This window comes from Oncorhynchus mykiss, chromosome 2 (genome assembly GCF_013265735.2).
Source record: "Oncorhynchus mykiss isolate Arlee chromosome 2, USDA_OmykA_1.1, whole genome shotgun sequence".
NCBI lineage: Eukaryota > Metazoa > Chordata > Actinopteri > Salmoniformes > Salmonidae > Oncorhynchus > Oncorhynchus mykiss.
The window spans coordinates 96128238-96142565 of NC_048566.1; the positions used below are offsets into that span (position 1 = coordinate 96128238).

The 14328-nt window shown below is 44.0% G+C and overlaps 1 protein-coding gene across 1 annotated transcript in view; it reads right to left on the minus strand.

The window, feature by feature from the left end:
* Window positions 1-2073: 2073 nt before the first annotated feature.
* Window positions 2074-14328, minus strand: part of LOC110502509 (cGMP-inhibited 3',5'-cyclic phosphodiesterase A) — a 239896-nt gene continuing 227641 nt past the window's right edge. The window contains exons 13-15 of the mRNA XM_036960080.1: window positions 9481-9642; window positions 3992-4244; window positions 2074-3861 (exon numbers count right to left, since the gene is read on the minus strand). Coding sequence (XP_036815975.1) covers window positions 3560-3861; window positions 3992-4244; window positions 9481-9642 — 717 coding nt within the window. The 3' untranslated portion in view covers window positions 2074-3559. The remainder of the gene's footprint in view (window positions 3862-3991; window positions 4245-9480; window positions 9643-14328) is intronic.

Consider the following 14328-nt stretch of genomic DNA (forward strand, 5'->3'; position numbering starts at 1 on the left):
CCTGTTGCTCACACAGTGTCATTCAGAATCACATCATGTAAATAGTAACCTGTTGCTCACACAGTGTCATTCAGAATCATATCATGTCAATGGTAACCTGTTTCTCACACAGTGTCATTCAGAATCATATCATGTAAATAGTAACCTGTTGCTCACACAGTGTCATTCAGAATCATATCATGTCAATGGTAACCTGTTTCTCACACAGTGTCATTCAGAATCACATCATGTCAATGGTAACCTGTTTCTCACACAGTGTCATTCAGTTCAATAATAAAGATCATATAGAAAGGACAGATGGTAAAGAGGTCAATGGAACTTGACCAAAACATTGCCATGGAAACGTGTGGGGGAAAGAGGCCATGCGAGAAAGATCCCGAATCTCCTCATTGCCCCCCAGCCAAATGATCCTACATTTAGACTGTTGTTTATATGTGTGTTCCACACTATGTTGAGGTAAAAAATCAGAGTACAATGCTTGTATAGATGTCAACCCCCGTACATGTTGATGTCATCGTCATCAATCAACTGCATTACAATTTAAAAAACGACTTTGACTACCACCACTGATTTCTGTATGCTAGCTACGCTACCAGCTAACACAAACAGGAGTTAGCATTTAGCAGTCACATCTTCTAAACTTGAAAAGGGACGGCTTTTTACATGTTATGAGGTGAATATATCCACATCAGATTTGAGTAACCACATTGTGGGCCCGTTACAATACATCAATGACGGATTTGACCAATATCCACTTCGATGGGATCAGATTGGTTGAATGTCCAGCAAGTCCAGCGTCCTTCTATCACCCACTGAATGCATATTCCATTGACTTCTTTACTGCATCTCTGGTGAAGCCAAGCGTTGCATACAGTGTGGCCTTTGTCTCCGAGGAACATGAATGGATCAAAATGTTTGTGTCTGCTACTAGAAAGTTCACTGAAGTTCTGAACATGGGGGTTCTCTTTTTTCTGCAGGAAGGTTCTGGATTACACTCTACATAAACCTGGATTTCCAATCCCCGTCAAAAATATACATTTGAAAAGGTCCTTTACAACTTACAACCTATAAAGGCTTTATGTAGCATACATAAAGTGTCGCTAACCACTACAACTATGTAGCTTATCCCATATGCTGTACTGAGTATGCTATCGATGCAACGCACTAAACAAGTCATCATATCAATAATCTGCCATTTTCAACTGGAAGAGTTATTAAAAACCTGATTGAGAAAGATCGTGTAAAATAACGATGTCAAATTTGGGATGAAAAGGTGAGGGAATCCAAAATGTACAAGGAGCATAGGCTATTAATTCACCTTACCCAGTTCACCCCCTAAAGTATACACAGTGTTTATAGTAGTATAGTGTTTGGCAGCAGTACACATTGATCTGTTGTGTGTACTGTTATTTACGGTGTGTGCTGTACATGTTAATAGAAGGGGGGGGGGGGGGGGGCTCTGTAGGGGAGGGGCTCGCTCTGGTCAAAAGTATTGCACTATATAGGGAATAGGGTTATATAAGGCCTTGGTCTAAAGTAGTGCACTATATAGGGAATAGGGTTCTATAGGGCTCTGGTTTAAAGTAGTGCACTACATAGGGAATAGGGTTCTATAGGGCTCTTGTCTAAAGTAGTGCATTATATATAGGGAATAGGGTTCTATTAGGGCTCTGGTCTAAAGTAGTGCACTATATAGGGAATAGGGTTCTATAGGGCTCTGGTCTAAAGTAGTGCATTACATAGGGAATAGGGTTCTATAGGGCCTTGGTCTAAAGTAGTGCACTATATAGGGAATAGGGTGCCATCTAGGATGGAGACTGGCTGTCAAAGCTAGGGCCATTATGGGCTACTCTGCCCGCTCCCTTAAAATCACCTCACAGTAAATGGTTCCTCCTTGTATGGCTTAGAGATTGTATACTGTGTGTGTGTGTGTGTGTGTGTGTGTGTGTGTGTGTGTGTGTGTGTGATCCTGTGTTACCATGTACCTGTACGGTCATTACTGTAAAAGAGAATGTGTTCTCAATGACGTACCTGGTTAAATAAAGGCAAACTAAAATGAACTTTTTGTGTCTATTGGAAAGGGAAGGAGGGGGGTTACTGAAACGAGAATCAATAGTCAATAAGTAGTAAAAACAGTATATTGTCTCCTGGTGATCTATGTAGTCAGTTTATCTGGTAGTGGAGGAAGAATCCTGTCTTTGAGTTAGGTTGAGGAACTATGCCTTATAGTCATAGGACCTCATTATCTTACACACTAGGCCTGTTTTCAATTAACTGTATTAGAGAAACACTCATAAGACCTAAAGTACTAGCATGTCTTTTTCTGACTCCTCTCCTCCTCTCCTTTTAGTGTGTTCCAACTTCCTCTGAACGAAGCCATTGGTCAAAAAAGACCCTGTAGTGTGTTCCAACTTCCTCTGAACCAAGCCATTGGTCAAAAAAGACCCTGTAGTGTGTTCCAACTTCCTCTGAACCAAGCCATTGGTCAAAAAGGCTGAAGGCTGAAGTCAAATATGGTCTGTTCACCTGGAGTACCATGACATGAGAAAAGTTACCAGCTGATGGTTCTGCCGATGTCATAGATCCTAGAGGGGCCTATATTAAAAGGGTGTGCTATACCGACCGTTTCAGTTTGTCAGTAAAACCAAAAGATACCTAGAGGGTATGCTTGCGGTCGTGTGCTTACAGATTATAGGTGTGAGATGCAATGTGGAATCCATTAAAGAACAATAATAAAGATGGAAAATGTAGATTTGTATGAAGCTGTTCAGTCAAATTTTTCCCTTCTCAATCCACATAGTTAAAATAGAACCATATTACTGAGATTATCAGACCCAGAGAAAATACTTAAAATCCCCCCCCCTAAACAAAACACATGAGTACAGGTGCATGTGATGTTTAAGTATAATTGCATTTTAGAAAATATTTCGTATATATAAATTGGCGGCAGTCTCTGCAGTCCGTTGTTTACACAATGGGTTTGAGGTCTTCACGACCAAGTCTCAATCCACTCTTGACGGTAGCAAAAAGAGTGCATTTCGTGAACTATTACACCAGTTTGTTACATCCAGTAGATGATCCTGTAGGTTATTGTAATAATGGAAAGTTACTCAAGAGGATGATTGACCGATGTTTCTGAACCTGACTTGTATTCTGTGTTTTTATATATAAAATGTGTAAAACACAAGTAAATATCTCCCACCCTGTGTTACATTTTCATTAGGCACAATGTCCCAAACTTCTACAGTGTTGTGTCTAAGTGAATGTGCTGGCAAAAAAAAATAAAATCAGTCAGCCTGTTTGTCAATAGGATAGAAAAAGTAATTTCATGTTCTGCCTCGGGATAGGGGCTGCTTTATTTCATTCCCAAGAACCTTTGGTCCTCGCTATCTGGGATCCTTGGGACATCCCTACCCCATTTAAGTTTACATTTAAAATGGTTTAGGTAAGGGGTTAAGGTTAGGTAAGGTTTATGGTTAAGTTTAGGGTAGGGGTTAGGGTTTAGGGTAGCAATATCCCAAGGATCCCGAATAGCACTCGCCACGAGCCTTTGGGGCCCTCACTCTGGCCCAGCCTCTTCTGCAGGTTCAGACTCGTCCTGCGGGGGCGCTGGCCACTCGTCGTCTATTTCCTCCTCTGGCACCTCCCCTTCCTCTTCTGGCTCCTCCCCCTCCACTACATCCTCCCTGCTCCCTGGCTCCTCCTCCTCCTCGTGGATGGATAGGATTGGCTCAGCTACATTGTTTTGCTTGGGCGTTTCCTCTGCGATCACCTTCTTCCACATCTCGTGGTTGTCCATCAGGTGCTGGGTGATCTGACAGAACACTTTCCTCCTCTTCTTGGGAGCTGCTTTGCCTTTCTCTACAGAAGGGTTTGGAGAAAAAAATTGTTAATTGTTTTTTCATGCATTGATTCTGGCTAAATTTGGCAAATTAATAATGAGCATTGTCCCTGTCAACTACACCAAGTAACGTAAAGGAAACATTCTTACGCGATGCCTCTGAGCTAGTAGACCCATCTTCATCCTCTGTCGTATCCTCCTCTTCATCTTCCTCGTGCTCCTCCTCCTCCTCCTCGGGGTTAGGCTCCACCCAACGTCCGGGCATGAGTGCTGCGGAGTCGTATGAGTTACAGAGCGGTCCTACGATGTGGGTGATGAAGGACTCCTGGAGCTTAGCCAGCTGAGGAGCAGAGCGGTCCATGAAGGGGCTGATGGGAAGACCTTGGCTGGACTCCTCGTCACCCTGTGGGAGAGGTGATGACACGTTCACTTTTTAGAATCAGAGGACTTTATTGGTTGCTAGGAGTTTTTTTTGGTGCTATATAGTCAAGAGATAAAAAAAAAAAACTACATTTAACATCTGTAGGCTCCATGCTGTATAGGTAGATCAAATTATGATAAATGATGATTACACACGACAAGGCATTCACTCACTGCTCTAGAATGTAGTGAAGTGTGGGTACATTCAAGAGGGTGCTAATAAATGTGTCTAAATGTAGTTTTCTGTCATTATGAATCACATTAACAAATAGATTATTCAAATTCAAAGCGTGATGTAATTTTAGTGGACTTTGCAGCTGTTGTTGGTAAGTAATGAATCTGTTAGGTTAGCTTCTGACATGACTTACTGCATCTTTAACCATATTGATTACAGTAACTGCTCAGTGAAAAATATTACTTTTAAAAGTTAATATTGAGTTTACTCAGACCCAAATAATGCTGACTTGTCCGATACTGGTATTTGTGGCCAAGGCATAAATTGGAGAAAAGACACTTTCAAAAGCCTACCTCGAACTTCTATCTCAAACAGACCGTTTAAAAAAAAATGTTTGCTATTTCCTCATAGAACATGATGTCATCATCACCTTGAGGAGGATGGGCTGGCCAATCAGCGGTCTACTTGCCTGAATATTTTTAATTATCAGAATACGCCCATAGCATTCCAACACGGAAAAGCTGCTTCATAACATACTCAATTACCATTGGAAATACTAGGCAGCTACTTTAAATAAGAAGGTTAATTTGTTGTGACCGCTGCTCTTGGTTGTATCTCTTCTATTTTTTGGTGTTGAGAGTTGGTAACATTTGGAGGTGTTTCCGTGCTTTGGATCAATCAAAATCAACTTGATACCTTGGTAATTTTTATGTCATAATGCCAAAAATATTAAATCTAAATTATTGGCATAAAAGTGATTGGCCATGGCAGAAGAACCGATGCATATTCCTTATCAGAGAATTTAAATCGTACCAACATATGTCATATGTCATCATATATCATTCTCCTGTTAAACAGAACACACTAAGTCATCTGTAGTCTGAACATACGTAGATAAATAGAATCTGATTGTCTATGGATCGCATATTCCTTATCCGGACAATCATATTTCATATGTGTCGCATTTCCTACCAAGGTTGCCATTCTATGGGTTATCTCTGTGCAATTGCGGGCAGCAGACAAGCCATTACTATCTCAATTTGTCGGGGAGATGAAATTACTGGGTGAAAATCCATCACGCTTTGGGGTCAGCAAAATTAATGGGACTGAGAAAAGCTTGTGATTTCAACATACTCTACACTCTATCAAAAAAAAGGTGCTATCTACAGTGGCTTGCGGAAGTATTCACCCCCTTGGCATTTTTCCTATTTTGTTACCTTACAACCTGGAAATAAAACAGATTTTTTTTGGGGGGGGGGGGGGTTTGTATCATTTGATTTACACAACATGCCTACCCACTTTGAAGATGCTAAATATTTTTTGGGTGTGAAATCAACAAGAAATAAGACAAGAAAACGGAAAACTTGAGCGTGCATAACTATTCACCCCCCCCCAAAGTCAATACTTTGTAGAGCCACCTTTTGCAGAAATTACAGCTGCAAGTCTCTTGGGGTATGTCTCTATAAGCTTGGCACATCTAGCCACTGAGATGTTTGCCCATTCTTCAAGGCAAAACTGCTCCAGCTCCTTCAAGTTGGATGGGTTCCGCTGGTGTACAGCAATCTTTAAGTCATACCACAGATTCTCAATTGGATTGAGGTCTGGGATTTGACTAGGCCATTCCAAGACATTTAAATGTTTCCCCTTAAACCACTCAAGTGTTGCTTTAGCAGTATGCTTAGGGTCATTGTCCTGCTGGAAGGTGAACCTCCGTCCCAGTCTCAAATCTCTGGAAGACTGAAACAGGTTTCCCTCAAGAATTTCCCTGTATTTAGCACCATCCATCATTCCTTATATTCTGACCAGTTTTACCAGTCCCTGCTGATGAAAGACATCTCCACAACATGATGCTGCCACCATCATACTTCACTGTGGGGATGGTATTCTCGGGGTGATAAGAGGTGTTGGGTTTGCGCCAGACATAGCATTTTCCTTGATGGCCAAAAAGCTACATTTTAGTCTCATCTGACCAGAGTACCTTCTTCCATATGTTTGGGGAGTCTCCCACATGCATTTTGGTGAACACCAAACAATTTAGCTTATTTTTTTCTTTAAGCAATGGCTTTTTTTCTGGCCACAGTTCCGTAAAGCCCAGGTCTGTGGAGTGTACGTATTAAAGTGGTGCTATGGACAGTTACTCCAATCTCTGCTGTGGAGCTTTGCAGCTACTTCAGGGTTATCTTTGGTCTCTTTGTTGCCTCTGATTAATGCCCTCCTTGCCTGGTCAATGAGGTTTGGTGGGCGGCCCTCTCTTGGCAGGTTTGTTGTGGTGCCATATTCTTAAAATTGTGACTTCTGAAGGTAATTGTTTGCACAAGACATTATTTAGGGGCTTCATAGCAAAGGGGTGAATACATATGAACAAACCACTTTTCCATTTTGTATTTATTTAAACAAGTAATGTTTTTCATTTCACTTTACCAATTTGGACTATTTTGTGTGTCATTTCATGAAATCCAAATAAAATATATTTAAATTACAGGTTGTAATGCAACAAAATAGGAAAAACGCCAAAGGGGATGAATACTTTTGCAAGGCACTGTAAAACCTCAAAGGATTCTTTGTCTGTCCCCATGGGAAAACAGACGAAGAATGGTTCCAGCTAGAACTCTTTTGGGTTCCATGTAGAACCCTTTCCACAGAGGGTTCAGCATGGAACCCAAAAGTGTTCTACCTGGAGCCAAAAAAGGGTGATCCTTCTGAACCCTTCTGGAACTCTTCTTTCTAGGAGCGTAGTAGAACGGTATTACATTGTGCTCCCGAGTGGTGCAGCGGTCTATGGCACTGACTCTCAGTGCAAGACGCGCCACTACAGTCCCTGGTTTATATCCAGGCTGTATCACATTCTGCCGTGATTGGGAGTCCTATAGGGCGGTGCACAATTGGCCCAGCGTTGGCCGGGGTAGTCTGTCATTGTAAATAAGAATTTGTTCTTAACTGACTTGCCTAGTTAAATAAAGGTTAAATAAGTTTAAAAAAAATACTACTACAGTTTTGATTTAATTGAAATGTGTATTATTTTATATTGTTCTACAGTCTATAGTGCCTGATAGCTTTGTAGCACGGGGCAGAGACTTTTCTTTTACAATACTATAGCTATCTGTATTGCAATATTATTTCTAATATTGAACATAACAGCTTTGCCTTTCACAGGAGTTTCATGTCAGATAAACCTTGTACTAGGACATGAAACCTTCGACTAGAACATGAAACCTTCCACTAGCACATGAAACCTTCCACTAGGACATGAAACCTTCCACTAGCACATGAAACCTTCCACTAGGACATGAAACCTTCCACTAGAACACATGAAACCTTCCACTAGAACATGAAACCTTCCACTAGGACATGAAACCTTCCACTAGGACATGAAACCTTCCACTAGGACACATGAAACCTTCCACTAGGACATGAAACCTTCCACTAGAACACATGAAACCTTCCACTAGCACATGAAACCTTCCAATAGGACATGAAACCTTCCACTAGCACATGAAACCTTCCACTAGGACATGAAACCTTCGACTAGAACATGAAACCTTCCACTAGCACATGAAACCTTCCACTAGAACATGAAACCTTCCACTAGGACATGAAACCTTCCACTAGGACATGAAACCTTCCACTAGGACACATGAAACCTTCCACTAGGACATGAAACCCTTCACTAGAACACATGAAACCTTCCACTAGAACATGAAACCTTCCACTAGCACATGAAACCTTCCAATAGGACATGAAACCTTCCACTAGCACATGAAACCTTCCACTAGGACATGAAACCTTCCACTAGCACATGAAACCTTCCACTAGGACATGAAACCTTCCACTAGAACACATGAAACCTTCCACTAGAACACATGAAACCTTCCACTAGAACACATGAAACCTTCCACTAGCACATGAAACCTTCCAATAGGACATGAAACCTTCCACTAGCACATGAAACCTTCCACTAGGACATGAAACCTTCCACTAGCACATGAAACCTTCCACCAGAACATGAAACCTTCCACTAGGACATGACACCTTCCACCAGAACATGAAACCTTCCACTAAAGCACATGAAACCTTCCACCAGAACATGAAACCTTCCACTAGCACATGAAACCTTCCACTAAAGCACATGAAACCTTCCACTAAAGCACATGAAACCTTCCACTAGAACATGAAACCTTCCACTAAAGCACATGAAACCTTCCACTAGGACATGAAACCTTCCACTAGAACACATGAAACCTTCCACTAGAACACATGAAACCTTCCACTAGAACACATGAAACCTTCCACTAGGACATGAAACCTTCCACTAGAACACATGAAACCTTCCACTAAAGCACATGAAACCTTCCACTAAAGCACATGAAACCTTCCACTAGGACATGAAACCTTCCACTAGAACACATGAAACCTTCCACTAGAACACATGAAACCTTCCACTAGAACACATGAAACCTTCCACTAAAGCACATGAAACCTTCCACTAAAGCACATGAAACCTTCCAGTCCCATGAATCTATCGTATGTGTTATTATCTTTCTGTTTTCTGTTTTGCTGTTGGACTTGTGGTTACTTCTGAGAAATGGGATGAGAATACAAACCATCGCCTCGGAATTGAAAGCATGTGACATATTTTACTCCCACGTGTGTGTGTGTGTGTGTGTGTGTGTGTGTGTGTGTGTGTGTGTGTGTGTGTGTGTGTGTGTGTGTGTGTGTGTGTGTGTGTGTGTGTGTGGACTACGGTGTAGAGGCTAGAGTGTAGGGGCTAGGGTGTAGGGGCTAGGGTGTAGGGGCTAGGGTGTAGGGGTTAGAGTGTAGGGGCTAGGGTGTAGGGGCTAGAGTGTAGGGGCTAGGGTGTAGAGGCTAGGGTGTAGGGACTAGGGTGTAGGGTCTAGAGTGTAGGGGCTAGGGTGTAGGGGCTAGGGTTGATTTGGATCTCACCTGTTCATAGAACTCATCGGCGATGCCCTTGGTCCACTGTAGGTGCAGGTCCTTGTGTTTCAGTGTCTGTTTGTGTGTGTGTGTGATAGAGAGAGAATCTTACCTGTTCATAAAACTCATCGACGATGCCCTTGGTCCACTGTAGGTGCAGGTCCTTGTGTTTCAGTGGGCCGTTGATGTCAGCTAGCTTGATGCACATCTGACACACCAGCAGTCTGTCATTCTCATTGGACCAATCAATACCCCTCGTCACGTCATCACCTACCTATAGTAACAGACAGAGACAAAACATGTTAACCTATAAAAATGCTTTGTGAACTTATATAGTACATTAGGGCACGTACTATACAAAACCTTTCATCTATCACACATCTGAAAAAATATATAGGTACGCGGTTCAATAACATGGCAAATAGGTTGTCAGTTAAAACCAAGAATGTAAAATTTAAATTGGATTCCTGATTTAAGAATTCCGTAGCTTCAACGTTCCGTATTTTGGATTCACCCTTTAATCCTCTTTAATAATAATGATTTGACCTTTAGGTTGAATAATCATCTTCCTCAACGCCCTTTTTTTAAAATTCAATGTATTCCTCATTTCTGGGTAGGCCCAGTGGTGACTCAGTGCTTGAATCCTACTACACTGGCTCTGACACTCGTCTGATGTAGGCCCAGTGGTGACTCAGTGCTTGAATCCTGCTACACTGGCTCTGACACTCGTCTGATGTAGGCCCAGTGGTGACTCAGTGCTTGAATCCTACTACACTGGCTCTGACACTCGTCTGATGTAGGCCCAGTGGTGACTCAGTGCTTGAATCCTGCTACACTGGCTCTGACACTCGTCGTAGGCCCAGTGGTGACTCAGTGCTTGAATCATACTACACTGGCTCTGACACTCGTCTGATGTAGGCCCAGTGGTGACTCAGTGCTTGAATCCTACTACACTGGCTCTGACACTCGTCTGATGTAGGCCCAGTGGTGACTCAGTGCTTGAATCCTGCTACACTGGCTCTGACACTCGTCTGATGTAGGCCCAGTGGTGACTCAGTGCTTGAATCCTGCTACACTGGCTCTGACACTCGTCTGATGTAGGCCCAGTGGTGACTCAGTGCTTGAATCCTACTACACTGACTCTGACACTCGTCTGATGTAGGCCCAGTGGTGACTCAGTGCTTGAATCCTGCTACACTGGCTCTGACACTCGTCTGATGTAGGCCCAGTGGTGACTCAGTGCTTGAATCCTACTACACTGACTCTGACACTCGTCTGATGTAGGCCCAGTGGTGACTCAGTGCTTGAATCCTGCTACACTGGCTCTGACACTCGTCTGATGTAGGCCCAGTGGTGACTCAGTGCTTGAATCCTACTACACTGGCTCTGACACTCGTCTGATGTAGGCCCAGTGGTGACTCAGTGCTTGAATCCTACTACACTGACTCTGACACTCGTCTGATGTAGGCCCAGTGGTGACTCAGTGCTTGAATCCTGCTACACTGGCTCTGACACTCGTCTGATGTAGGCCCAGTGGTGACTCAGTGCTTGAATCCTACTACACTGACTCTGACACTCGTCTGATGTAGGCCCAGTGGTGACTCAGTGCTTGAATCCTACTACACTGGCTCTGACACTCGTCTGATGTAGGCCCATTGGTGACTCAGTGCTTGAATCCTCCTACACTGACTCTGACACTCGTCTGATGTAGGCCCAGTGGTGACTCAGTGCTTGAATCCTGCTACACTGACTCTGACACTCGTCTGATGTAGGCCCAGTGGTGACTCAGTGCTTGAATCCTACTACACTGACTCTGACACTCGTCTGATGTAGGCCCAGTGGTGACTCAGTGCTTGAATCCTGCTACACTGGCTCTGACACTCGTCTGATGTAGGCCCAGTGGTGACTCAGTGCTTGAATCCTACTACACTGACTCTGACACTCGTCTGATGTAGGCCCAGTGGTGACTCAGTGCTTGAATCCTACTACACTGGCTCTGACACTCGTCTGATGTAGGCCCATTGGTGACTCAGTGCTTGAATCCTCCTACACTGACTCTGACACTCGTCTGATGTAGGCCCAGTGGTGACTCAGTGCTTGAATCCTGCTACACTGACTCTGACACTCGTCTGATGTAGGCCCAGTGGTGACTCAGTGCTTCAATCCTACTACACTGACTCTGACACTCGTCTGATGTAGGCCCAGTGGTGACTCAGTGCTTGAATCCTGCTACACTGGCTCTGACACTCGTCGTAGGCCCAGTGGTGACTCAGTGCTTTCTGTGGTGGTGGTGGGGTACGTCACGGCCAAGTAATAAGGGTAGACTACGAATGCCATAGAGTTTACATTAGAAGTGCCCATCCAAGAAGGCTCAAGGTCATTGGCCACAGATAAAATGACGTCAAATCACCTTATATGTACAGTGACTTTGATTGGAGTGATTCTGTCAACATCATACTTTCACAATCTTAGCTAGCAGTCATCATCATGAATCAATTCGATAATTCGATACTGTAGCTAAGAAAGTAATACTAAGTGTATGTTGTGTAGTACGCTGTTAGTAGCCCATGTGCCTCACCCTAATTATTTGTTCTATTTTCAATTTCGCCAGGTGTAGCAGTGGTAAGGTGTTGGGACTTCTGTTGGGTCAGCTGATAGCCAGGTGTAGCAGTGGTAAGGTGTTGGGACTTCTGTTGGGTCAGCTGATAGCCAGGTGTAGCAGTGGTAAGGTGTTGGGACTGCTGTTGGGTCAGCTGATAGCCAGGTGTAGCAGTGGTAAGGTGTTGGGACTGCTGTTGGGTCAGCTGATAGCCAGGTGTAGCAGTGGTAAGGTGTTGGGACTCTGCTGTTGGGTCAGCTGATAGCCAGGTGTAGCAGTGGTAAGGTGTTGGGACTTCTGTTGGGTCAGCTGATAGCCAGGTGTAGCAGTGGTAAGCTGTTGGGACTGCTGTTGGGACAGCTTTATGTCGGCCCTAACAGTTTGTGGGCACCATTTGTCACCGTTATAGTGCAATTAATGTATTGTTTAGTGTTGCGTTGTGACTTTGCTGGCATGAATCCCACATCTTTTTTTTGTTGTTGTTGCCCCAGCAAGATTTACATGCTGAAATTGCCACTCGGTAGGCCTAATGGGCGTTAGTGTAGGAGAACAGAGCCACGACACACACACACACACACACACACACACACACACACACACACACACACACACACACACAACATCCACATTGAGCTAAAGGTAGAGCTGCCACCTTGATGGAAAGGGACTCTGCATAAGAAATCCCGCTATGCCCGCCGATGAACCATCAAACAGGCAAAGTGGCAATACAGGACTAAGCTTGAATCCCACTACACTGGCTCTACCACTCGTCTGATGTAGGAGTGTTAAAAGGAAGCACAGCCATGAGCTGCCTAGTGACACGAACCTACTAAACAAGCTAAAATTACTTCTATACTCGCTTCGAGGCAAGCAACACTGAAGCATGCATGAGAGCACGAGCTGTTCCGGACGACTGTGTGACTAAGCTCTCCATAGCCGATGTGAGTAAGACCTTTAAACAGGTCAACATTCACAAGACCGCAGGGTGTGTACTCCGAGCATGCGCTGACCAACTGGCAAGTGTCTTCACTGACATTTTCAACCTGTCCCTGATCGAGTCTGTAATACCAATGACCAATGTGTTTCAAGCGACCAACATAGTCCCTGTGTTCAAGAACAACAAGGTAACCTGCCTAAATGACTACTGACCCGTAGCACGTCTGTAGTCATGAATTGCTTTGAAAGGCTGGTCATGGTTCAAATCACCAACAGTATCCCAGAATCCCTAGACTCACTCCAATATGCATAACGCCCCAACAGATCCATAGATGATGCAATCTCTATTGCACTCCACACAGCCCTTTCCCACCTGGACAAAAGGAACACCTACGTGAGAATGTTATTCAATGACCACAGCTCAGCGTTCAACACCATAGTGCCCTCAAAGCTCATTACTAAGCTGAGGACCCTGGGACTAAACACCGCCCTCTGCAACTGGATCCTGGACTTCCTGACGGTCGACCCCAGGTGATAAGAGTAGGTAACAACACATCTGCCACGCTGATCCTCAACATGGGGTCCCCATAAGGGTGTGTGCTTAGTCCCCTCCTGTACAACCTGTTCACCCACGACTGCATGGCCAAGCATGACTCCAACACCATCATTAGGTTTGCAGACGACACAACAATGTGTCACCGAGAACAATGAGACAGCCTATAGGGAGACAGTGTGGTGCCAGGACTACAATCTGTCCCTCAACGTGATCAAGACAAAGTAGATGATCGTGGACTATGGGAAAAGGAGTGCTGAGCACACCTACAATTCTCATCAACAGGGCTGTAGTGGAGCAGGTTGAGACCTTCTAGTTCCTTGGTATCCACATCATCAACAAACTGTCAATGTCCCCACCCATTTTTCATGGTCCCCACCCATTTTTCATGGTCCCCATCCATTTTTCATGGTCCCCATCCATTCTCTGTCTAACATCTATTTATTTTTATTTTTACTCAACTAGGCAAGTCAGTTAAGAACAAATTCTTATTTTCAATGACGGCCTACCAGGGAACAATGGGTTAACTGCCTGTTCAGGGGCAGAACGACAGATTTTTACATTGTCAGCTCGGGGATTCGATTTTGCAACCTTTCGGTTACTAGTCCAATGCTCTAACCACTAGGCTACCTGCCGCCCCAATGGAAAAATCACTTTACCTCTACCTACATGTACATATTACCTCAATTATCTCGATTAACCTGTGCCCCCTGCACATTGACTCTGTACCGGTACCCCCTGTATATTTCCTCCACATTGACTCTGTACCGGTAACCCCTGTATATAGCCTCCACATTGACTCTGTACCGGTACCCCCTGTATATAGCCTCCACATTGACTCTGTACCGGTACCTCCTGTATATAGCCTCCAC